This window comes from Ictalurus furcatus, chromosome 26 (genome assembly GCF_023375685.1).
Source record: "Ictalurus furcatus strain D&B chromosome 26, Billie_1.0, whole genome shotgun sequence".
Taxonomy (NCBI): domain Eukaryota; kingdom Metazoa; phylum Chordata; class Actinopteri; order Siluriformes; family Ictaluridae; genus Ictalurus; species Ictalurus furcatus.
The window spans coordinates 15,194,640-15,220,152 of record NC_071280.1 but is presented as its reverse complement, the minus strand read 5'-3'; the positions used below and the strand labels follow the sequence as shown (position 1 = coordinate 15,220,152).

The 25,513-nt window shown below is 38.5% G+C and overlaps 1 protein-coding gene across 2 annotated transcripts in view; it reads right to left on the bottom strand.

Annotated features, from left to right (window-relative positions):
- Nucleotides 1–8,902: 8,902 nt before the first annotated feature.
- Nucleotides 8,903–25,513, bottom strand: part of nlgn4xa (neuroligin 4 X-linked a) — a 92,652-nt gene continuing 76,041 nt past the window's right edge. For both annotated transcript variants that reach the window (XM_053615218.1, XM_053615217.1), the window contains 2 exons: nt 21,536–22,325; nt 8,903–9,870 (listed from right to left, as the gene is read on the bottom strand). In XM_053615218.1, coding sequence (XP_053471193.1) covers nt 8,997–9,870; nt 21,536–22,325 — 1,664 coding nt within the window. In that variant the 3' untranslated portion in view covers nt 8,903–8,996. The remainder of the gene's footprint in view (nt 9,871–21,535; nt 22,326–25,513) is intronic.

Below are 25,513 nucleotides of genomic sequence, written 5' to 3'. Positions count from 1 at the left end.
TATATATATATATATATATATATATATATATATATATATATATAATAATTATTATTATTATTATTATTATTATTTTTTAATCGTGTGCTCTTTTGGGTATTTAGAAAACTGTTCAAAGCTTTTCAAACACTGAAGACTGCTGATCCGTATGAAAAACTCGTGTATATTTTATAGCTGATCGCACATTTTTGTGATCACAATTTGAAAAACGTCAAGCCCTGAAATTTCACACGTGATCGTGGAGGTTCATGCGACTTTTCAAGGGCAGACGCAGTAAAAATGTTTATTGATCTCACCTTGGTGTTAATAACTAATAACGTTTTTTGGGGGGGTTTTTTTGACTATGACTCCTGCCATTTTGGGCTTCATCCAAAAGCTAATTGGCTGGCATCATTTGAAGTCAAATCAATAGACCTGACTAAGGTGAAACCGGGTCATGATATTTTATTGCACCCTGTTAGGCAAGTACACGCATACGCAGCAAGTGGCTTTCACTAAAACAATTTAGAAAAGTAATTTACCGTTTTTAGTGGTCCAGTGGCTGGATTGCCAAAGTTGATCAACTCTTAGTTGAGAAGTCAATGAGGTAAACAAGACGACAGACTCTCACATTCACTTAGTCCCATGTCTCTGACTGTGCAAACGTGTGTGTGTTTGCCCTCAATGCATGCATCAGTGCATCATAAGATAAACAGGCTAGCTCTGCCCTGCCTAACTGCAAATGAGATTTGCTTCTCCATCCTGTCAATTTCAGTATTGCTCAATTCTGAAAGAGTGTTTACTCAGCACCTGTTAAACCAGCCATTTCAGTCAGCGATTCAGGGATGTTTAGCACATATTTAAGGGACTTTTGCACAATATGAAGGCAAGCAACAGGTCTTTGCTCGGGTCCCTAAAAGAAATTGTAGTGCAGGCGATTATCACTTTATCACAAATATATATAAAAATGAGCTGTGGTGTAAGAGGAATAAAGTACTTTGAGACTTGATCGCGGATTATTTTCCTATAACAGCTTGCACAACCATTTTTTATTCCCTAAATTCTACCCACAGCTTCTGTGCTGAGGCAGTAAAGAAGAAATCATGCAGGCTTTTCTTCTCTGAGAAAACAGAGCACATGCCTCTAAGCTCTTTTCTTCAGTCGACTTCTTTTTTCAGCATTTTTTGTAGGTCACTACACTGGATGATGCACTTTGGCATTTGGAGTCAAGCCTTATATCAAAGGACAGTTAACACTGGACAAGTTTTTAAAGCCACTAAGAAATGTATCCACTGAATTTTGTTCTCAGAGAAGAAAGTGTAAAGATTTAGGTTTATATGACGTGAAGTGTATTTTAAATAAAATAAAATAAAATAAAAATACATCATGCTGTCAGGAATTACAGCCAGTTTATTCACCTCCACATGTTTTTTCAAGTTGGGCAATATGTGACCGCTAGTCATTAGTGTATGATTTCAGAGTGTATAGTGCCAATATTTTTCTCTTTTTTTTTCCATAAATAAAATAAAAAGTCATAAAATGTGTAATAGCCAGCCTCTTCACGGTTTTATATGTCATATAGTGTCACTCAGTAACCAAAGGTTCAGCCAAAATATAGATTTCTTGGACTCGCTCCATTTTAATAAAATCTTTGTCACTGCGCCTGCACTTCCAGGAGTTGTCACTTCAGAGTTCTGGGGTGTACGTGCTTTGAAATGAAAAATCTCAGAGCTGCAGATACAGGCACGGTGTTTTTTAATTTTTTTATTTTTTTGTTGAGGTTTTTATTAAAAATAAATAAATAAATAAATATGTCAATCCAGTTAAAGAAATCAGCATCTATGTATATTATCATTGATACCCAGTGCTTATAATGAAAATGTCTAATTCCCTGCATGTTCGATCCAGTTTTTTTGTTTTATTTATATACCCTATGTAGTCAAATATAGCAGATATTTTTTTGTTTACAGCGTATTCCCAACACTCTGCTCCCCTGAGTATCGACACCTGTTTCTTATTCATTTACTTGTTAATGAATGCATAAACACTTAATGGTTTGCAATGTCAGTGTGCCTAACTTACCTGTATTCGAGGGTGTTGGTCGGCCATGGTGGCTTGGCGGTTTGTGTTTTTGCTGGACCGTAATCACCAATTTTCTTATTAGTTGCTAATAAGAAACTTACATGGCTAAGTTTTCTTATTGGCCATGTTGGCAGCTCTGCTCTCGTTTCTCTAAATTCTAGTCAAATATAACAGATTTTTTTGTTTGTTTGTTTGAGTTTTATAAACTGTGTTCTAACCTTTGGGTATGACTATAATAGAGATGCAACCGAATATATATGTAATGATGTTATTTGTAATGAACAGGTACGAGGTACAGTATTCAAGCACGCGATCAGATATGAGGCAGATAAAAATGACGTTAACAGGAACATAATGCATTTGCAGCAGCCATTCGTTCATGTTCAGGAAGTGCCTGGTCTTTGTTGTAGTGGGTATATTAGGCTACATGTTTGTTTATATTTTGGGAAGTAGAACCGACTAAATGTGAGGAAAATCTCCTGGGTAGGCACAAACAGAAATAATAACTGCAGTCGAAGGCATATCTCTAGTTGAGACCAACTAGAACTTGTGTGATGTTACTGAGGTTGAGGAACTGTCAGGCATTTCTACATCTAGGCTAAAAACAAAAACAACACTAACTTAAGGTTTAAAATCCAAATCCAGATGCAGATATGGATATTTGAGGCGTTAAACAGGTAGGGATAGAGGTAGTGGCATTGTGTTACACATTTAGAATACAAATTTGTATTATTTCGGTTCATCCAAGAGTTTATTGACCATTTTATGATCCAGGTGATTATAAGCCATTCAAACACAGGCAGGCAGTGTTCAAAGAACCTACACAACTAGAAACTATACTGTACACACTAAACACAGGAAGACCAGGTGACTAGAAATCCATGAAGCATGAATCATCTAACAACTCATGAGCTATCATTAGTCTGATACTGTGAATTTAGGACTTGGTTCTTGTGTTTCTAACGTCTGATTCCTTGTTTTATTGTCTTCTATTTTCATGGTCCCGTTTGTAACTCAATGCACATCATATAAATAAAGATGTCAGCCTAACGGGAAACATGTTTCCCATTCACGTTTCACATTTTTACAATTGATTTTCCTTAATCCAGTCCACTTTGTTTATTATTATTTTTTTATCTGATGCATATTTAGACATGCGAATGCTAAATGAAGAGGAAGTTGTTTGGCAATGAAAAAAATTGGCAACGTGGGAACATGCTTGTGGATGCACAGCAGCAAAGCTGATCAGCATAATACATACAATACAATACAACAGAACTCATTTGTATCTTTTAATTAATCTTGCAATTAATAGCTTTTATTGCCAGAACCTCTGGGTGAGCAAACATCATGCGGAAAGTTCAAAGCAAGTTTTAATCATTTGAATGATGTGTTAAATGTATAAATTACTTGGTGTGTGTGTGTGTGTGTGTGTGTGTGTGTGCGTGAACTGAAGATTTGCTTAATATTTAGGCACAGTGGCTTAGGAGATAGCACGTATGCCTCACACCTCCAGGGTTGGGGTTTAATCCCTGCCTCTGCACTGTGTGTGTGGAGTTTGCATGTTCTCCCCGTGCTTCCGGGGCTTCCTTCCGAGGTACTCCAGTTTCCTCCCTCAGTCCAAAGACATGCGTTGTCAGCTGATTGGCATCACTAAACTGTATATACTGAGTGAAAGGGTGTGCCATTGTGCTCTGCAATGGGTTGGCATCCCATCTAGGGTGTCCCCTGCCTTGTGCCTAGACTTCCCTGGGATAGACTCCAGGCTCCCCTGTGACCCTGTGTAGGATAAGCGTTAGGGAAAATGGATGGATTTAGAGACTGGTCCATACACATCCACATGTTCATGTTTAAATATAAGACTCTCTACTCTTAAATGAATGCAACAAGCAGTGCCTCCTGATGGATAGAAGAAGAGAGTATATGACCCCATTATTATTGGACATCATGCTGTGTGAACGTTGGGCCCCTTGCTGTTTCCCAATTGATTTGAGTCTACACATAAACATTACTGTTCGCACTATTTAAAACAGCAAATTAGCCACCAGTGAAGCATGTAATTAACCTTACAAACAGACCCTGATATTGTTTGTTTCATGACCAGTGAAGTGGAAGATAAAACAGTTATGGACCACCTTCCAAGCTAGTCACTGTAGTGGTGCTCTCTGTTCTCCTATTAGGGACAGAGATCACTCGAGTACATGAAGTTAGAAAGCAAATGATTATTCCCTTTGCACTGGAGACTGAATTTGGGCAGGGTCCTGATGGGTGAGATATGGCTTGAAGGTGCATGCACCAAGTATAAGCGCATTACAAATCAATGTGTCACAGATTGGTAGACAATATCCCCCCTTAAAGCATGTAGCAGCTTTCTTCTTTTGCGAGAGACAGTGTGCATGGTGGGGAGAATACAGTATTCAACCAGACAGTGGATAACAACAAACTGGCTCCATCTATGGAAAAAACAGTCTTTTTAATGACTATGGGCGATGAAGGGTTTAGGGACAAGACCAATTAGCTGGGTGATCAGAAGGTCAGGATTTCAAGCCACAGCACTACCAAGCTGCTACTGTTAGACCCTTGAGACAGGCCCTTAACCCTATCTGTTCCTGGGCTGCAGTATCATGGCCTGACCCTGCACTCTGACCCCAGCTTCCTAACAAGCTGAGATATGAAAAAATAAACAATTCCACTATGCTGTAATGTATATGTGACAAATAAAGTCTTCTTTTTCTTTGTTACTGGACGAGAATGAGGAGTATAGGTACCTGTCAATTTTGGAGTCTACCACCCTCAAAGGCCTGAGTAGATTAGTGTGGTCTTTCCCTCAAGCTCAAGTGTGCTGTTCATATGCCCAGATCTTGATAATAGCTGCCGTGAGTTCTGATCTGCTTTAGGAAACGAGCAGCTAATGATATTTGGCAAATGTTCCATAGGAACATGAAGGTTCATGTCTTTGGTAATAGTCCTACCCATCTACGGAATCAGACAAGCTGCCAAAGCATGTAAAAGTGATATGCTCATATATGCACCAATTCATTGAGAGATATTTCTATGCTGATGATGGGCTGATGTCCAGGACAACTGACAAGACTTAGTCCTCACTGCAGATGTTGCACTATAATGGGAAACAGCATCAGATACGTTTAACTTCCACATGTCTGTTAGCAACTGCTGGTATGGTGTTTTATTCAAACTAAACATCCTCTTGATACCTTCAGGTTTGTCGCTCCAGTGATAGGTCTAAGCAGGGCTCTGTTGCATTAGCTGTCCCATTACCAGAGGAGATGCCTAGGGAATGGGAAGCTTGTCAGGGAGTTCGGGCAGCTACACATGTACGTATATTACCACGCCTCTCTCATGTAATCCATTTTATGTCGGATTACATGTTAGTAATTCACTATCATTTACATTTCTCACGCTTAATTCACATAGTGAGGGCAGATGAACCTGTAGCTAGGAGCAACACCCTGACTCTGAGCCTTTGTGAGCAGTGTTTGTCTGCGGTTTAGTCTCGGTGGACAAGAAAAGTACAGGTTGTGATTATTGCCATTCATTTGGTAAATCATTTTATTTTTACTGAACCGGTAAGTTGAATTTGAAGTAAATTACTCCTCACTCATTGCAAACATTAGTCTTTGCTTCTAAGAATAACAGAAGCGTGTACCACCATTCAGACAGAAATGAGGCATACTTACCGGTCGTCATCCTGCTGGTCTCTGCAGAAGCTTTGAAGACATAGTATATAGGATGAACAGTACAAAGCTTTGACAGATCCTTGATGCCTTATATGTGCCTTCTATAGTGTCCCCTGTGCAAGGAAAATCATCCAAAAGAGTTCAGAATTTCTTTTGGTAAATATTGCAGTATTCCCCTTCCATTTGACTCAGAGTTCACTGTGAAGTTTAGTAAGAAAATAAGATAAACAGATATGTGTACTGGGATTCAGACAGAAACGAGACATGCTCGCTCTAGTCAACCTGTCTAAGCTTTGAAGATACCAAAGGGTCTCCAGACTTAGCCTCTGTACTGGTTCACTCATGATCATGTTCAGGAGCAGACGGAAGACTGGACGGAGAGGTAGGATTGATCTTAGCATGACGGGAACCTTCTCTCCAATGTAAGGAGTGTGTTTGCTCACATGGAGGAAATTGGTGATTACGGTCCAGCAAAAACACAAACCGCCAAGCCACCATGGCCGACCAACACCCTCGAATACAGGTAAGTTAGGCACACTAACATTGCAAACCATGAAGTATTTATGCATTCATTAACAAGTGAATGAATAAGAAACAGGTGTCGATACTCAGGGGAGCAGAGTGTTGGGAATACGCTGTAAAGCATGCAGCTGTCACTGGTGAGATGTTTGAATATTTATAATCCTGCATTTATTCATATGCTCCTTTAACTGTAAAAATCCGGTTTCACTGCTAACATAGATGGCCCCAGGCACTCACAAAAGGTGCCAACATTTAAGGCTTGGCTGTAGCATTTGCGATTTTTAACCTGAAAACGACGTTTTCTGCTTTCTCGGCTAAACCAGCAGTCAGATTAAAAGGTAATCAAATTTGCCCAATGATAAAGCTGATTCACTGAAGGGGAAAGTATGCAGATATTTGGTGCAGATAGAGGCTACTTTTGCTTTGTGCCTCAGTCTTGGGAGCCAAAAGAAAACAAGAGGGCAGGGCTGTGGTCTCTGGTTGGTAAAAGCGCAAGGTTGAATGTGCTGCTTATCATTTATGCTGAAACCATCTCCATCGACATATACGTTAGGGTATTTTTTCTCTCTCTTTGCCTGCTAGGAGTTTTCTTATTAGCCATGTTGGCAGCTCTGCACTCGTTTCTCTAAATTGGCCTGCACCAGTAAGTTACTCCAATAATAAGTCTCTCAGATGCTGACAAAGCTTTAAACAGTACTAAACTAAATATATTTAGCAGTTCCCACTTAGGATCGTGAGCATCCCATAATCACTTACCAAGGCACAAGTATAGGCATTACAAGCCAAAAAAAAAAAAAAAAAACAATTCCAGCAATGTGATTATATTAGATTTTATATATGAAAACAAATGATGTTCATTTCGTGGATTTTACACTTTAGTCCCAACAGTGAAATTCGACAGGCAGACAGCATGTTAGAAAATATTGATTTTTATTAGAAACGTTGCAGAAAAAAATTATATAGGTGTCCAGCCAGAAATATCATCTATCACTTAAGGCAAAAACCGCAAACAATATAAGACAAACTATTATGTAGAATCCTACACTGCACCCTTGAATTATTGACAGTTGAAGGGCCTATGATGAATATCTTAAGATTCAATATACAAAGGTAACTTTATAAATTTCAATTTGCTTTTTTTTTTACATTTTATTAGATTTTTTTTTAATCTTTTCTTGCGCTTCCAAGCTCTCTTATAGGATGCAGAACTAAAATATTAGGGTTAATGATTTTTTTTTTTTTTTTTAAATATCATTTATAGTTTATTTTTTTTTATTTACATTCATTCACTTGCGTTGTAACCCAAAAATATCACAAGCCTGGCACAATACATATTGCTAGCATATGACAAGTAGAAATATCTAACATATACGTCTTTACAAACATATCCAACTAATATAGTAAAATCCACTGCCTGGGCTATTTCTTTTGACCGTTTTTTTAAATTCTTGACAGTACATTGCAGGGCCACATCTTCAATTCAGGCAGTGATGCATGTAACAAAAACGTTATGGAAATAAAAATACAGAATGAAGCAGATGGTGTGAATGACCTACAGCTGTTGGGGACACACGATGTTGTTTTCAGCTGTTTTGCAATGGCACCTGGAATCAAAGCACTATTCCTCTTAGTTAGAGCTATATGGAACCTAACTGGCCGTGAGAAACTTATCATCAGATCATACTTGAGCAACAGCGCCAATATTTTCAATGTCCGCCCATTATGTCATTCATTAAAATAAAACCAATCCCATTGGCCAGTGCTGTGATTCCAGGTGACTCATCGTCCCTACCATGTGAAAGACAAACTCCAAAATCTTAACTCGCCATTAATATCCAATTTGCATCAACACCATTGTAGAGTGTTTTCCTCCATGTTTAAGGTCAATGCATGAAGCTGGTTTTGAACAAACTACGTTTGCTGGACAGAAAGCTGAAGGACCACTAAAGCAAACTTATGGTTATGTGTGTGGAAATAAGTATTACTGTTTTTATTAGTTTTTTACTATTGCATCTGAAATGTGAACCCAAACCTTTTTTTCGAGAAAGTAAAACAATGATTATGATTATGATCGGTATATATACAGTCACTTCAACAAAAAGCACAAGCTTGTTAATAGTTATATTCTGAAACCAAAAACAACAATAAAAGCATTTGTAATTTTCTTTAGTATTGGCTTTTGTAACGCACAGCTATTTACATAATTCTCATCTTTACAAATTTGTCATAAATACATTTCAGGCTGGGGGATTTTAGAATTCTGTCCCTTTGTCCATCATGTGTCGGAAAAGTAGATTTGTTCAAAATACAGTGTTCTTGCACTGTTCGATATAGGATAAACAGTACCAAGTGTTAACACATCCTTGATGCCTTCTATCATTAGCTTCTAAGTGTCCCCTGTGCAAGAAAACTAGTCCAAAAGAGTCCAGAATTACTTTTGGTAAAATATTCCCACTCCACTTGGCTCTGAGTACAGTGTGAAGTTTAGTAACATTCGCTATATTCCCCCACAAACAGATCAGATATCGGACTCGTATATTCTTTAAGAAGGTGTAGCAAAATAATCTTATCCACTGAGAATCAATCTCCAGGTGGAGCAACTTTTTCATCCATGACTTCAGTCTTAAGCTCAATGCCAGGAGTAAACCAACCCTGACTTCCTAAGAATAGTACAGAGAGGAGGTGGTAGTCTGAAGGTATTCCAAAAGCGTGCAGCTATACCCTGGTGGTGGAGTGAGCGTGGGGGAGGTTGGTGCTGTTCTGAGTCCCAACAAAGGCGTTGAAATTGTGCAAGGGCTGCATGGCACCGAGCGAGCTGGGAATCATGGTGATGGTGCTGGGTGTCATGAGCGGAACATCGTCAGGAGATCGGCGGAGCGTAAGTGCGTAATCAGGTGGGCATGCAAGCCTCAGCGCCTCACATTCATGCCGGTGCTCATTTTCAAGCTGTTGCTCCAGTTGTTGTTGCTGCTGCTTCATCTGCAATGACGCGAGTTCGTCACTCTGCATCCGTGAGACATCGTTAGCGTTGGAGTTGGCATTGCGTTGCGGGCTGGTACCACGACGACCAGACTCGTGACGTCGCTTGTCTTTCTTGTAGTAGAGTGCGGCGAAGGCCAGGATGTTCAGGAAGAGCAGTGACGCGCCCACTGCAATGGTCACACTTAGTTCTGTCGAGTAGTCACGCTTGGTCTCGATCATCACAGCAGAGTCCTCAACAAGATCATTGCCTTTGCGCTGGTCTGTGGTTTGCTTGGTATTTGAAGGAGGTATTCCAGGATGGCGTGTTGTGGACGGCCAGGTTTTACCTAGTCGTTTGGTATAAGGGAAGGGTGTCGTGTCCTGCGGCGGGATCTTAGTGGTGGTCGAGACGTACTGAAACAGTTCGTTGATGTTGTGAAGGTGAGGCACAAGTTCAAGCCAGAAGGCCACCTTGGTGGCACGGTAGTGGTCTCGAACTCTCGGCTTCAGGCCGATGTGAAGGTACAGCTGATCTTTGGGGTTGTACTTGGACCAGGCCACTTCTTCAAAACGATTGGGTTTTGTGTGTATGAACTTGGTGTCCTGTGGTACTGGTTGATTTGGATCTCTATTCAAAAGAAAAAGTAAAAAGCACATAAGTCTTGAGAAGTAACTTCAGGAGATTAGTAATACTATGTTTGTATATCACTTATCATTCATTGTTAGTGTGAACTGATTGATCAAATTCAATGTTAATAGAACAAGAGCAATTTACATGCCATTGAACTTGCATGTACTTCAACCTTTCTTGACTTCATAATTATTTCCAGAGGACATTTTGTAACTACCCTCAAGGATTTAGCAACCACTATGGCGCACCTTTCACAGCCCTAGTTAAAAGGACATCGGGTCTGGGGCGGGTGGTGGTGATGGTCGGGGGATTTATTTTTCGAGACAACCACTTTAGCAATTGTACATTTTATTCAGAGGCCAGGCAAATAAGCCAGAGAGGTGTAAAAGGTTTCTAAATAAAGATATACTGTCCTAAACCACTTTCACTTTTCTCTCAGTGCATTAGCATTATAAAGGGTTGTTTTTTTTTTTTTTTTTACATAATGGCTTCACTCCTACATAGATTATGCACTCAGGAGTTTGATTTGACCATTAAGGCAGGCACGTCAGTCAATAAAACTTTTTACACAGTCATTACAGTTTCCTACGTAATCCTACCAAAATATTCAAATAAGTCTAAAAATGCCTAATGAACCAAGAAGGGAAAAAAAACCACAACAACTTCAACCTCCACTCCTCTGCCTTACCTCAGAACATTACAATATATCACAAGTTTTGAAATATTTGAAACTTTTAAGTTGTGCTCAGCTATATAAAGCAATATATAGAAAAACAAAAAATATAATTGAAATAAAATTTAAAAAAAAACAACAACAGGTAATTTATGTTGTTGTTCTGCAAAAAAAAAAAAAAAAAGTGCTTTAGAACAATTAACACAATTAAAAACATATTCGAATACAAAGAGCAAATAGAGTGAAAAACCAAAACCGGATAAACAAAGCTTTCAAATATCTTCTTAATATTTCTTTTCATTACTTCTTCATATTACAATGCCAAATACAAGCTCGTGTGCCAGAGAAATTTTTAATTTTTAGAGATTTTTAATCACAGTGGGAAATTAATACTGGATTCGGTTATGCCACATCAATGAAGGTTTTTTTTTTTTTTTTTTTCCGGTCTCATAGCGGTTAACATAATATCCGTTCCTATTAGAAGCACGCGACTTTCTATTTCCAGTACAAAAAAGAGAAACACACTTAGACGGAAACACAATCAAGTTAGAGAAAAAAAAAATATCTAAAGATCAATTTCTTTGACTAAATTTTCTACCTTAGAGAATACAATTCTATGATTAACCTCAACAATGAGAGCATCACATCACCTTCAGGGTACCGTTGCGATTTAAAAATATATAAATAAATAAAATAAAAATCTTGGGAGATTTGCAGACTCCTGTTCTCCTGTTTTTTTTTTTTTTTTTTTGCTTAGTGAACAATTTTGTGCTCCACTTTTAGGTTTGTATGGCTGCCAAGGCATTTTGTAAATGAGCAGAATTGATTTCTTTCGGAACTGTTAAAGGGATATTCAGTGATTTTGGCACAAGTTGGCTGAATCTAGAGGGTTTAAAAATGGAAAGAAAAAAAAAAAACATAAAAAAACCCCCCGAATAACGCGCTTCCCGTAAAACACATCCTCATTCTTCGATTTCTTTTCTTTTTTTTTTCGCTCTCAAAAAAAGATTTTTTTTTTTTTCCAGGAAACCAGAATACGGCAAAAAAACAAAACAAAAACACACCAACAAATATTTTGTTTCTTTCTTTTCTTTCTTTTTTGAGTAGAGAGATATTGGTGGACGGGGTAGTCTGAAGCGACGCCACAAAATATGGTAGACGACCTGTTTCTTTTTCTTTTTCTTTTTCTTTAAGTCTGCTGATTTATACTGCATATTCATTAGCAGTATAGAGGTATCGCTCATGAGTTACCAGCCGTTTTGCATTCCCAGAAATATATTGGGAGTAACTCACTAGGACGCGACGGGAATTTTATCTGTGCACAAAAGCAGTAAATCTCTGCTAGAATGCAGACTATCCATGTACCACTGCCCTACTACACAAGTAAGTGATTCACCTGACAAACTCATTTGCAATATAACGTCATTAGCAGCATGATGAACTAGCTTTGCAATAGTAATTTACCTCAATGTTCTTAGGTGTGTGTGTGTGTGTGTGTGTGTGTGTGTAGTCTATGAAATTGCTAGTGGCTCTGCAGTGATACTGTAGGTTGCGATTTCATTATATTGGAGGAGAGAGAAGAAATGGAGAAGAGACAAAGAAAGAGAGAACTAGACCTTTAAATAGACACCGAAGATGGAGAGGAAATATATGGAGCTGCATTCAGAATAGGTGCATGAACACACACACACACGAAAAAGATGGCAGAAGGGTACCCTGAAATAATAAACTGGCTGATGAAAAATGATGCAAATGTGGCAAAAAAGGAAACAAATGAATTCATGTATAATTAACCACAAGAAAGAAATGAAATTAATGGACGTATAAATGAATACTAGTATGAAGTGCGCAATAAATAAATGCCTAAACATGTCCTTTAATTACTAAAGCCTTTTAAAGAACACATTGTCATAGAGGGGAAAAAAATGATTCTTAGACCTTAGATAATCTTAGGTTCTTAAAACATTTGAAAGATTCTGAATTGATGCACAGAACTTTGATATTAGATGTTTGTTTTTAAAAAAAAAAAAACATAAACTTAACGTACAAAACATTTCCGATGAAAAATCGCCATTTTAGGTTTGGGCTATCAAATTCCATTAATAGTTATATTCGAGTTGCAATTTAGCACATTTACTATTCAAAGCAGTTTTCTATTTACTATTTTAGCAGTTCTCGTTCCATCATCCTGAAGTCAATGGGTTTTTGGTGAAATGTGGTTAACACAAGCTCAAGATATTTTCACATTTTATTCTATGACATAAAATATATCAGTAATACCATCCATCCATCCATCTTCTATACCGCTTATCCTTTTCAGGGTCACGGGGAACCTGGAGCCTATACCAGGGAGCATGAGGCACAAGGCGGGGTACACCCTGGAGAGGGTGCCAGTCCATCGCAGGGGACAATCACGTACACACTCACACACCCATTCATACACTATGGACACTTTGGACACGCCAATCAGCCTACCATGCATGTCTAGGCTACCCTAACTACCTAACCCTAACCCTCTACCCTAACCCCCGCAGCACGGGGAGAACATGCAAACTCCACACACACAGGGCCACGGTGGGAATCGAACCCCCGACCCTGGAGGTGTGAGGCGAACGTGATAACCACTAAGCCACCGTGCGCCCTGTCAGTAATACACCACTCATTTTTTTTTTTTTTTAAGATTTTACCTGTCTTGAAAAAGGCGGCTGCTAACAAATGCGACCACAAAGGGTGTCGGGAACACTAAACGTCATCACGCCGAACAGGAAAACTCATCCTGTGGCCTTATTGAGTTTATACTCATACTCTTGCAAACAATTTCAACTCAAACTTTCCAACTTGTAGTAGATTTATAGTATTTTCCAATTGTAGTGTTTTTTTTTTTTTTTTTTCAAATTGTAGTGCTGTAAAATCTATTGTTAGCGTAGTGGTGGTGCCACTGTTGTAAACTGGTGCTTGTATTCAATATTCTGGTGCAAAATTAATAAAAGTTGTGTTCATTTGTCAAGATTATCTTGATGAACGAAACTTGTAAGAATCAAGTAAGAATTGCTGGTCCCAGAGCTTATTTTCTGCACTAATCTAAAAGCCAATCTAAAAATCCGATTGGCTTTTTGTCGAAGGAACCAGGGTGATGCTAACTTCCGGGTAGGCCTACAAAAATACTTAATTCCTGCAGCATTCTATACATTTTTTTTTTTAAATAAAAAAAAAAGTGTATAATATTATTTTTATAAACATAAAAATCTCAAATTTAAATGTGCATTAGGTATGATTAGTCTTTTTCATTTCATGATTAGATCTCTAATGCTTAGATAGGTTCAACATTTAAATGATTCTTGCACATGTTCACGAAGCTCCACTCCCCGGATGCATGGTGGCCCATTCTAGACCAGAAGTCTGTTTTTGAAACTGTTTTCTCTGTGGGTTTTACCTCTGACTGTTACAAACAACTGACACTGGAGACTCCTTTCAAACAACGTTAAATAAACATTTCCTCATAGAAAAAATTCACGATTCACTACACACATTTTTTTTTTTTTTTAAAATGTGCAGCATTCACCATACAGTTCCCTGTGTAGGTTGTTACTATAGTAACAGTAAGAAATTAGAATGAGCATATTAATACAAACTTGTGTTTTGACTACTGTCAGAACTGCTATGTCAAAAAAAAAAAAGAAAAAAAAAAAGAAATGAGAATGAACACCTTCTGACCAATCAGAATCGAGGATTGAGCTGTACTGTGATGTAATATGAATTCAAGGCAGGAAGGAGAAAAAATAACGCAGGCTGTCATGACCTTGAATCAGAATAAAAATTGAATCGTGAGGTCTGTAGATATTCTGGCTTTGTTTTACCTAGACCTTCTTCATGCTAACTATCAAAGTAATGGTCTGTCATGCTCAGACTCAGAGCCCTAATCTCAACCATCGGGGATTCAATAGCTGTGTGTTTGTGACTGTTATCCAAACAGAAAGATAAAAACACTGAATCGGTTTTTATCTCTTGTTTGACTGTGGGATTTATGTTTTACTGAAATGGGCTGAGAGCTGAACTGCAGCTGAAATTTATTCTGCATTATTAAGTAATATATCATATAATATAATACAATATGGCCAAGACTACATAGACAACACTGTATGGCCATAAGTTTGTGGACACCTGTGGACACACAGTCAGGTGATGGTCAGGTAGGGATCCATAAACTTTTATCCATATTGTGTACCAAATGGAATGCTATTCCATTCACCTGCATCTTTTTGTAGTGTAAGATATTTAATAAGCAAGCACTCAATAATGTCATAATCTCCACGCATTATGAAAGATTCGCACCCTATAAGACTTGTAGAATTCCAAAATGGCCATATCACTTTGCACAGACACACCGAGAGGCCGGGTTATTTAAAGGGAATCGCAAACAGGTGAGTGTCATTAGAAATCATGTGACCGTGAATGGCGCTAAGGGCATGACTGGAGGTCATGTGATGAGATTGCCGGCTGAGGATCATGGGATTATAGACTGTAAGACGTATGTGACAACATGGCATTCTGTGGGTGTTTCCCAAAATTTTAACTGATTTCGTAATAAAATTAAATTAAGTAAGTAATGGGCACTATTTTGAAAGGAGAGGTCAGCTGAATTTTGCTAGTCTAAAAGCATGTAATGTACATATTTTGTTTAAGGATAATTGGGGGGGGGGAGTTGGGGCTTAGTGGTCAGCACGTTTGTCTCGCACTTCCGAGGTTCGAATCTCGCCTCTGCCCTTTGTGTACGAAGTCTGCATGTTCTCCTCGTGCTTTGGGGTTTCCTCCCCCAGTACTAAGACATGGGTTGTAGGCTGATTGTCATTTCCAAATTGTCCATAATGTGTGAACGGGTGTGTGATTGTGCCCTGAAATGGGTTGGCACCCTGTCCCGAGTGTCCCCCGCCTTGTGCCCCGAGTTCCCTGAGATAGGCTCCAGGCTCCCTGCAACCCTGTGTCGGATAAGCGGTACAAAAACTGATGGATGGAACTCACTGTGTAATTACTGTTAACTGATCTGGTCCACAGTTAATACATCTGGGAAACATAAAGTGAGCAACAACATCTCATTTGCTAAATACATTTGATCTTGCTCCTATCCTCATTTCCTTTTCTTGCTTCCTTTCCACACTATCTTAGAGGGATGAGCTATGAAACAGGGAAAGGGAACGAGAAGAATGACAATGTCTTGTTAATCCATATGTACACACATTACAAAATGAAGTATAAATGAGCTTCACAGACAAAGAAGTGACAAAGAAAAAGAGGTGTCTAATCCCCAAACCCAGGTGTCTGCTGGGTTCAGGCAAAGTTCAGGAAGCTGTGCGAGTGTTTGTGTTCATTATTGTACGCTATTAGTCAAGGAACATGGTTTAAATCATTGTTCAGAACACTTCTGGACTGGAAATTTCGCTCACCTGGGACGTTAAGGGCTTCTTTGGTGTACTATTAATGTTACTTATGACCAGCGACCTGTTACAAATAATTCCTTGTTGACATATTGTGGTTCCTCTATGGATATTATACTACTGGCATCGCTGATGTATCATTCTTTATAGATAAGATTAGAAGCAACACACCTATTGGATAAAAAAAGAAATCTTTGCATTGCTCTTATTAAGGTTTGGTATATTTTTTATATATTGTTTTTCTAGCTTCTTAAGTGTAGCAGGTTAACTCTTTGGGTGAGGGACCAAGGCATAGACGAAAAGACATAAAACGCAAAACCTCCAGCATGTTTTGCTCCTTATAATATTATAGGCTTGTCTAAATAAAAGGGATTTCATACCCAGCCGGAGGATTTCTTTTGATTTGTTAAGAGCTGAAAGAAACCGCTTACAGTATGTAATAATGTACATACAGATTGAAACACTACACATAATAAGATAATAGTGAAACGTTCAAATATATACAGTATATATGGAGTATGGCGTCGTAGTAGTTTTTCTGCTTCATTCATTGGCTGTTGCTCATCACTGACCTCCGTAGCCAGGCTTGTACATCGCACACACTACATAATTTTGTTCGGATCATTTCTAACATGCTTGATAAATGTCAGGGCGTCACGGGTCAGGGCGCTTCTACATCGCTCACACATAATGAGCAGTGAGCACTATTTCAGCTCCAATCTGGGGTTTTCATCAAAACGGGCTGTAGCAGGGGCACCAGAGAACAGTCATGGAGTGCATTAGTGTTACAGAAATATGTGGCGTACATTACAATATGAAAATGTTTTATATTTGTCCCAAATGACTCTCAAATGAAAAGCAATACTACAGTGTTAAAGTGCTTTGTATCGCATGTGGCACTGTTAAATTCTTGAATCTGATTGGTCAGAAAATCTGTTTTTATAACAGCAGCTCTGATATTAATTCCAGCTGCAAGACAAACCACAGGTTAATAGAAATGTTCTTATACGTTATTGTTTCTATAGTAACATCTTACATAGGAACTTGGAGGTCGCTCCACCTACAAAGATTATCTGTTTGTCCGTTTATTAAGTACAGAATTTGGAAGGAGTCTCCAGTGTCAGTGCTTTGTACCAGTCAGATGTAAAGCTGTAACTTTTCCAACCTAGGAAAGTCATCAAGATGACACTATATCAATAGCTACAACATTAAATGTAACTCTAAATGGATACATCGTTCTTTGATAAATCATAGAGTAAATTGGAATCACTGGCAAATTTCTGTGGTATAATAAGAAAACACTTCAGGATGTTGTGTTATAGGAAAAGAATCAACTTCAGGGTAGTAACAGTAAGTCTGCTTCATGCTGTGCCACCTTGCCACTGATTATTGTTCTATAACAGCATGCGCTGTCATGTTTTATTCCTTATATAAAGGAAAACTGTTTAGAAATAACAATTGGAAAATCTTTAATAGGATTGAATCATGCAATGGCTTCTGATCGTTTATATTTATGAAATTGTGATATTTGCACGTCTGTGTGTAAATGCCTCCAACATCTCCAACTGAGACGTTGGCTAACAGGTAGCAGATGATGTATTAGCGTAGTTGTACAAGAAATGTCTACATATTTTGTGCATTATTATAAGCCTGTTATTACTCTGTATGTCATGGGGCTTGAACAACAACAAAAAAAGTGTATGAATTATAGGCATGGGTTGTATTCTGCCTAACATTATCTGAATAATCCATCCATCCATCCATCCATCCATCCATTTTCTATACTGCTTATCCTATAGGGTCGTGGGGAACCTGGAGCCTATCCCAGGGAGCATCGCGCACAAGGCAGGGTACACCCTGGATGGGGTGCCAATCCATCACAGGGCACAATCACATACACATTCATACACTATGGACACTTTGGACATGCATGTCTTTGGACTTCCGGAGGAAACCGGAGAACCAGGACGAAAGCCCGACAGCACGTGGAGCACATGCAAACTCTACACACACAGGGCCATGGTGGGAATCAAACCCCCGACCCTGGAGGTGTGAGGCGAACGTGCTAACCACTAAGCCCACATTATCTAAATAAACAAATGCAATTTTCTGTTAAAGTGACTAATATTGAAAGAGTCAAATCACGTACTGTATACCATTTGAACAGGCTGTCCTTCTTCATCGAAAATATCTTCAAGTGTCTCGGTATGTACGAAACAAAAATAGAAAGTTCACGGATGGATATAAATAACCTTGCAAAAGCAACTCGGCCCTATCTTCCTCTTTCTCTTTTATTTTAGCCTGAGGCATATACCATTCAGCATTCAGTGTGATGATTCGCGTTTTCATACGAGGACAAAAAAAAACCCAACATCTTCTGCATTTAATGTGTCTTGAGGCAACATCCAGCACCGTCACGGTTCATTCTAGCTGAAAAAGATGTATATTTCCTTAATGGCAATAATCCCGACGTTAAAATGTATCATACTTGAATTACTGTGCATTGCTTTTTTATGTAATATAGAAGACACATTATTTACAGCTTTGTGTAAATATATTTCAGGAATATAACAGACAGATTTAATTCCGCTCCAGTGAAATTTACTGTGGCTTCAGTAATATGTTTTCATACCAGCTTTATATAATGTAGGTTAATGCAGTGTAGGGTGAGTCGAGTAAATGTGAGTGTAGCACTAAACCTCTGACTAAACCTCTTGAGGGCTTTTATCTGCTTTTAATACTTCTTTTAAACTAATATCACATACAGTATATAGTTCCTGTGGGTGTGTGATTAAACCTAAAAGGTATTTCAAACAATTTCTCACAATAACAATATAAAACCATGACGATGGCAAACATATTGTACAGTACAATACTCCATGATATTTTTTATGATATGTACAGTATAGGCAGGCTTTCTCTTAACTTTATTTACATATGGGACCTTGAAGTAATCCAAAAAAAAAAAAAAATCAGATTGTATTGCTTTCATATCAAGATACTTGGATTGCGTTAATGATAACTGATTACAATGTTTATGAAATCATTTGTAAATGTAACTGTACACATTTTTAACTGAACCTTCCCGAGTCTGAGTATAGATATTATATATATATATATATATATATATATATATATATATATATATATATATATATATATATATATACACACACACACATATAATATAAACACCCTGTATATATTGCCAGCAAAAATGGATCTACAAACTTTGAAAACCTACAAGAAGAAAGACAGTAGTAGAGTTGAACGTTAAAAAAAAGAAAAAAAAAAAACTGCCAGTACCTGTGATATTTTCTAAAAAAACAAAAAAAACAAAAACAAGTGTAGGAATATAAATCGTTAACAGTATTAACATTAATGGAAGTGCGATCTCTGGAAAAGATCTTGAGTTTGGTAGTCAATGAACGTCAAGGACTTTCGTCAGTTGTGCTCATTTCTCAGGTACACATTATGTAGCTGCTTTTAACACTAATTCAAACATAATCCACCCATAATTTACTAGGAGTTAGTTAATATCTCTACAAGAACAGTCTCAAAGCAATTAGACCTGGTGAAAGACTGCTTAAACAAAATAGTCAATCTTTAGTATGTGACAGTACAGTACGTAGTGAATTCCATGCGGTACGTACTAATCAGTGCGTGTGTGTTGTATGACTACAATCCCGGACATACTATATCCGCCATGTTGGCATTGTCATGTGACTCATCATAAACACAAAAATCTTAAAGGGACCACCAGATTAAATCAAGCACATTAATGGGACAGGTAACTGAATTAGTAATGCAAAGTGGGCGGGGTTAACAGGCTGGGGTAAATTCGTTACTGTTAGCTTGGCCGGCTAAGGCATGATAGAGATCATAAAAAAGGTTTCAAACGCTGTGACAGCTGTTTTCTTGTTTAAACCTTCAACAAATTAACGATTTATTCAGGTAATGTTAAACAAGTCCTGTTTAACCAAGGTTTAATACTTCAAAAGAGCCGGTGCTGTCTTTCTTTCTGAGCTCGTTCGTACCAGTCCTGTTGCATTATGGGAATTTTTGACTCGCGTAGTGTCCATCGGTTGCGTACTGCAAAATCTCGCCTTAAGCAGTATGCCGTCCGGGTATTTCTCGACTACTGTACCCCTCTGGTGTACTGCTTTTTGCCTACTGTGTAGTAGAGTAGTGAAAAAACCCAAAGCACAGCATTCAACGTATAAGTCTTACATCTTACAAAGCCTTGCTGTGACTTGGGAAAATGTTTAAGGGAAAGAAACCCCTAAAACAAAACAACAACAACAACAACAACAACAACAACCCTCAAATATATTCAGTTGTTCCACAACTAGATTTTTAAACCTAACACAAAAAAAGCAGTTAGCCAAGTTACCTAACTAATTAGCTAGCGCTCTAGCTAACAGTAAGGCTTTCATTAACAGGATAGATATTTTTGAAAATGTAGCTTTGAGCAAAAATGCTCTTTTCGTGTGCCCAGGAGGCCATGATGCAGGGGAGAAGCTACGCTTTCAAAAATATCAGTTTACATTTCAACAAGGCCTCAGTAGTGTCAGCTAACTAACTTAGCGACCTTAGCAACAACGTGTGTGTAAGTGAAAGATTCTATGACATTATGTCTTCTGCTTTAGTAGAGCAGTAGGAGGAAGATCAGCACTCTTAACTGTTGGTTCTTAGGATGTTTGGATGGTTCTCGCTTTTTCATTTCAACCTCTCCTGAAAAGAAAACTTTCTATTACAGGATTCTACACAGAACTTTTAACGACGAACAAGACTAGGAACCCTTTAGAGTGATAGATGGAACCTTGTTTTCTCAAAATGTGCTCTGAAACACAAGGCTGACATGCTTCAAAATACTTAGGATTGGTTCTCTAGTTCTTTCACTGGAAATAAAAGTTTGGTACATCTAAACGCAGAAGTTGGGAAATAGTTTGGGAGCCGAGACATTTATCTTGAAACGGATGGCCCGTGTGACAAGGTAATGTGCTCTGAAATTAAATCAACGGGAAAAAAAAAAAAAAAAACGGTACTGAATCTGTCTGGTGTAAGTGAGAATCTGACAAAGAAGTGATGTTCCACTGCTTTAGCTATATGCTACTTTTTTTATCCAAATGCTAATTGTTTTTGGCTTGAATGAAGTTCTTGGAAAGGATATTTAATGCTATAAAAATCATTCTAAACATATCTGTCTGACAACTTGATTAACACCACTAAATGGACTGGATTGTACTGTCTTTCTGATTCAAGCAGTAAGTGCTGTGACTATGGGATCAAAGACACCTTAGTAACCTTTCCTCTGCCTTTCTATTAAATAAAACACTCACTGGTGAAATACAATTAGCTCTAACTCTGAGCACATATTGGCATCATTGTCCTACACTCTAACTTCTTGAGTGCATCAATGACATTTCCAAGCACTGGGACATTTAAGTGCAGGATTTAAGTGCAGGATTTCCACTTTCTTTGGTAAGGTATTAAACTGATACTGGCATCAGCTGGGAAAAAGGGCAGCATAAGCTTAAGAAGATACTTCACTTACCCCGTCTTAGCAAAATTCGTCCAGTACGTCATCACCACTGCGCTGAGCATGACGTCGTTCTTGGAGAAGTTGCAATTGAACAGATCGGTCGGGCCGATCATAGGGATACCAAACACGTAAGGCACCTCGTCTCCATGCGCCGAGTCTGCCCAGCTTGGCTTCATCTCGCTCTGGCAATGGTGATAGAAAGCGTAGAAGTACGTCGGCGATCCGTACTGCGCATGAAGATCGGCCGTAGCTACAGCAGGCGCCACCCACTGGTGATCTGTAAACAATGCGACCAAAGTCTTGCGCCTGTTCTCTGGATTCTCCTTATCAGCCCAATCGGTGTACATGAACTTGATAGTCTCTCGGAGCGTATCCTTCCCCTCCGGATATCCGTACAGGTGGTCCACAAAATCCGACACTGCAAAGTCAAAGTCATTGGCCGACACGCCATCCTCACTATCTACGATCCCATCCACAAACTTGAAACCTTCGCCCTGGTTGACGCCCAACATGATGTCATAGTTCAGGAACTCACCCTGCTCCATGAGGATCTGAGGGTCATCTGGGATGACGTCACCGTCTATAACAGGCCCAAATGCAATGTGGTACTTGGCCTGGGTGATATATTGCTCGATCAACTCCTTGTAGTTCTTATTCTGCAAACATTCCACCAGTTCAATGGTATCCAGCATGTTGCAGCCTACTTTTTCGGCAAGCATGCGCGTGTACTTGGCCGGCTGGTAATTGACGGCCCAGCTGGATAGAGCCGTGCCACTTTGGATGATGGCTTTCTGAAACAGATCTACAAACGGGAAGAAATAAGCAGCCATTAGTGCACTCAGACCACTTTGCTAAAAGCTGAAGCACTAGTGTAACTTTTCCGATCAATGCTGAAACTCAATGGTAATGTGCAGAGAATAAACCAGGACAAAGGGAAAAAGGCATGGGAGGTTACCAATTTCCAATTACAGTAACCACTTTTGGCATTTCAGGTTATTACTCCGGCAAGGTGGATTTGAAACAAAGAACGGGGCAGAAATTCTTCATTTAAAGATATTTGTACCTGACTAAAAACAACATCCACTGATGAGATGAGAGAGGATTCCCATAAGGCTCCGCCAATAGAGATCTCTAATTAAAGCTGATATTCTTCACTTGAACTCTTTAGTACTTTATTCTTGCCGTTTCATTTCAAATCCAGTGTGTTGGAATACCGACTCAAATATTCCTATTTTATTAGTATTCTCCATTGTCCAATAACCTGGGCTTCATTTCCTCTGGATTCAGACCTCTATGGAATTTCTTGCAAGACCTTCATAATGTTATTTTTCTTGAAAGATTTTCTTCTGGGGCTTCTTTTTTTTCTTTCTCTTTCTCTCTCTCTCTCCCAGATATGTCAACTGAAAATCTCATAGCGCTTACTTCATTATGCATCCCAAAGCAAGCACACAGTGGAACTAGTTTGAAATGTATGAGAATGTTTCATGTTGCTATCATGAACATTACCACTTTGTAAATAGGCTACAGCACACCGGGAACTGTTTCTCTCTCTCTCTCTCTCTCTCTCTCTCTCTCTCTCTCTCTCTCTCTCTGTGTGTGTGTGTGTGTGTGTGTGTGTGTGTCTACATGATGTTTTCCCCATACTTTCTATTTATATCATCTTAGTCTAGTGATTCAATCAGGGCAATATGAGGAGCGATTGAGCACAGAGTTACCATCTTCATAACGGCTTTCATTTTCCCTCATTTCATTTAGCCTTGTGGATACCAAGCGTCTGATGTGAATGCTGACAAAAACCACATAAACCTTTGTATTCAACCTCTGTCAAATCAGCCATGCGTGGCAGTAGATTCATGTTGCAGATTTTGTCCTAGAAAAAGATAGGGGCTTGGAGCTGATGATTCAGTGACACAGAAGAAAAGAAAAAAAAAGCCCTCAAGCCACTCCATATTCTCAACAATGTAGATGAAAGCTACATATTCACTAGGGGTGTAACACAGAGCAACTATCTGTATCTGTTTAGTGCTCCAAATATCTGTACATGTATTTTGATTTTTATGCCCAAGTGGGTGTGGTTTAAATCTTTTTTTTTTTCCTTTTTTTTTTTTTTTTTTTTTAACACTACCACTTTGCCCCTGGAAACTATGGAAAACACTGGAATAAACCCAGAGGAAGAAATGCCATAATTGTCAGCATGGTATGCAAATTCTGCCTGTGAGAGTTTCTCAACCTCGGCTACATCACTAAGCTAAGTTCACAATTGATCTCAACTAGAGATGGGTTTTTTAAAATCATGCAGTTGTTATTTTTTGTTTGTACCTGCCCGAGATACACTATCTGTAATAAATCGAGTCGGTTCTGTATCGCGAAATATAAACAAACTAGTAGCTTAATTTAAAACACCACAACACTGATCAGGCAGTTAATAATAACGAGTGAATGAATGCATGCTGTAAATGCATGTGAATGAATGTGGTCCTTGTTTGTCCCACGAGCTTCATTCTGTACATGATATTAAAAGCCTCCTGTAAACACTCTAGTCTCAACCACATGCTATGTGAAACTTCTCGCCAAGCTTTTTTGTTCAAAAAATTCCTATCTTTATTTGTATCCGTTTATTCCAAACGATGCGTTCGTATTCGTTCGCATCTTTCAGTAACGGGCAAAAGTACAGCCATGCCTGTCTGACAATTAGTTGCAGCTTATTATTTTATTCATAGGGTTTCTAAGGGCTGCTTGGTGTGACCCCACTATATTGAAAACATGTGACAGGTTTCAAATGATTCAACCATAAGATAATACATATCTCTCAAAGATCTCTAACGCCAGCAGCTAGAGTAGACGTAATGTGCTAGTAAGTGCTATTCACAGTATGCATGATATAATTCAAGATACATTCATAAATCAAAGCTGACCCTTTTCCGACACGAACGCATGAGAGTACCGTGCGTCTCGTCCGCATTATTTTAATCCAGTGTGTCACATCCTCAGTCCAGATTGAATTGCAGGTTCTGGGGAAGAAGAGAAGCTGTTGCCAGAGGTCATTTGATCCATTATGAGATTTCACTTCGATCTGGGCTGTTTTTACCACCGGAAGGTAAGCTTTGTAGGCTGATGTTGAGCATCAGTGGGTTGCTTTTTAGCTATTGCATTCAAATAGATTCTAATGGGATAAAAATAATTAAAAAAAAAAAAAAAAAAAAAAAAACTTTCCAGAGTGCTTTCAAGAGTGGGCAGTATTCAATGTCTGAAAAGTGCTATCAAAAGCCCAAGTGGATAAACAGCTTCAGAATGCTATTTTTTAGCATCTAAATAAAACAAGGGTATTCCAAGGGCACTCCAGAATAGCATTATTTATTCTTGAGGGAGAATATTCAGTTTGTGGTGTTGTATTATTCGTCCATTATGATTGCTAAAACAAGTGTGAATATTAGATTAGTAAGGCTGAAGGTTTGGGCAGTGGTCACTCATTAATTCCATACTTTGGAGATTGCGAGCTCAGCAATTAGGGTTCTGTAATAGGAAAAAAAATCCCTTGACTTGTGTGTTTTCTTTTCTTTTTCTTTTTTTTTTTTTGCTGTAGTAATCTCCCCTAATTGGGTATTAGCTTGATGGTATTTTCACACCCTGACATAATGAATTGCATGAGGATATTTTTCTTTTGATAGTGACTACAATGCACTTCTGTAAGTAGCTCTAGAGTCGATTAACTGCCGTAAATGTAAAGGAAACCTTGGATTGGCACAGATTGTTACGTTCGACACTATTGGCCATGATATTTTAATGGACAAACTTGACAGTCAGTTTAGACCGATGTTCATGATCTTACTTGACAGGGCATTACCTTGTTTTTAAAATGAATGGAGATTCTTCAAACTCTAACCCTATTTTGCAACCAGAGACCCCTTTAAGTGTAAAAAAAAAAATATTCCCATGAACCTCAAGCGCTTTAGGACAAAACAAAATCCTGTTCAATTATTATGCTCATTA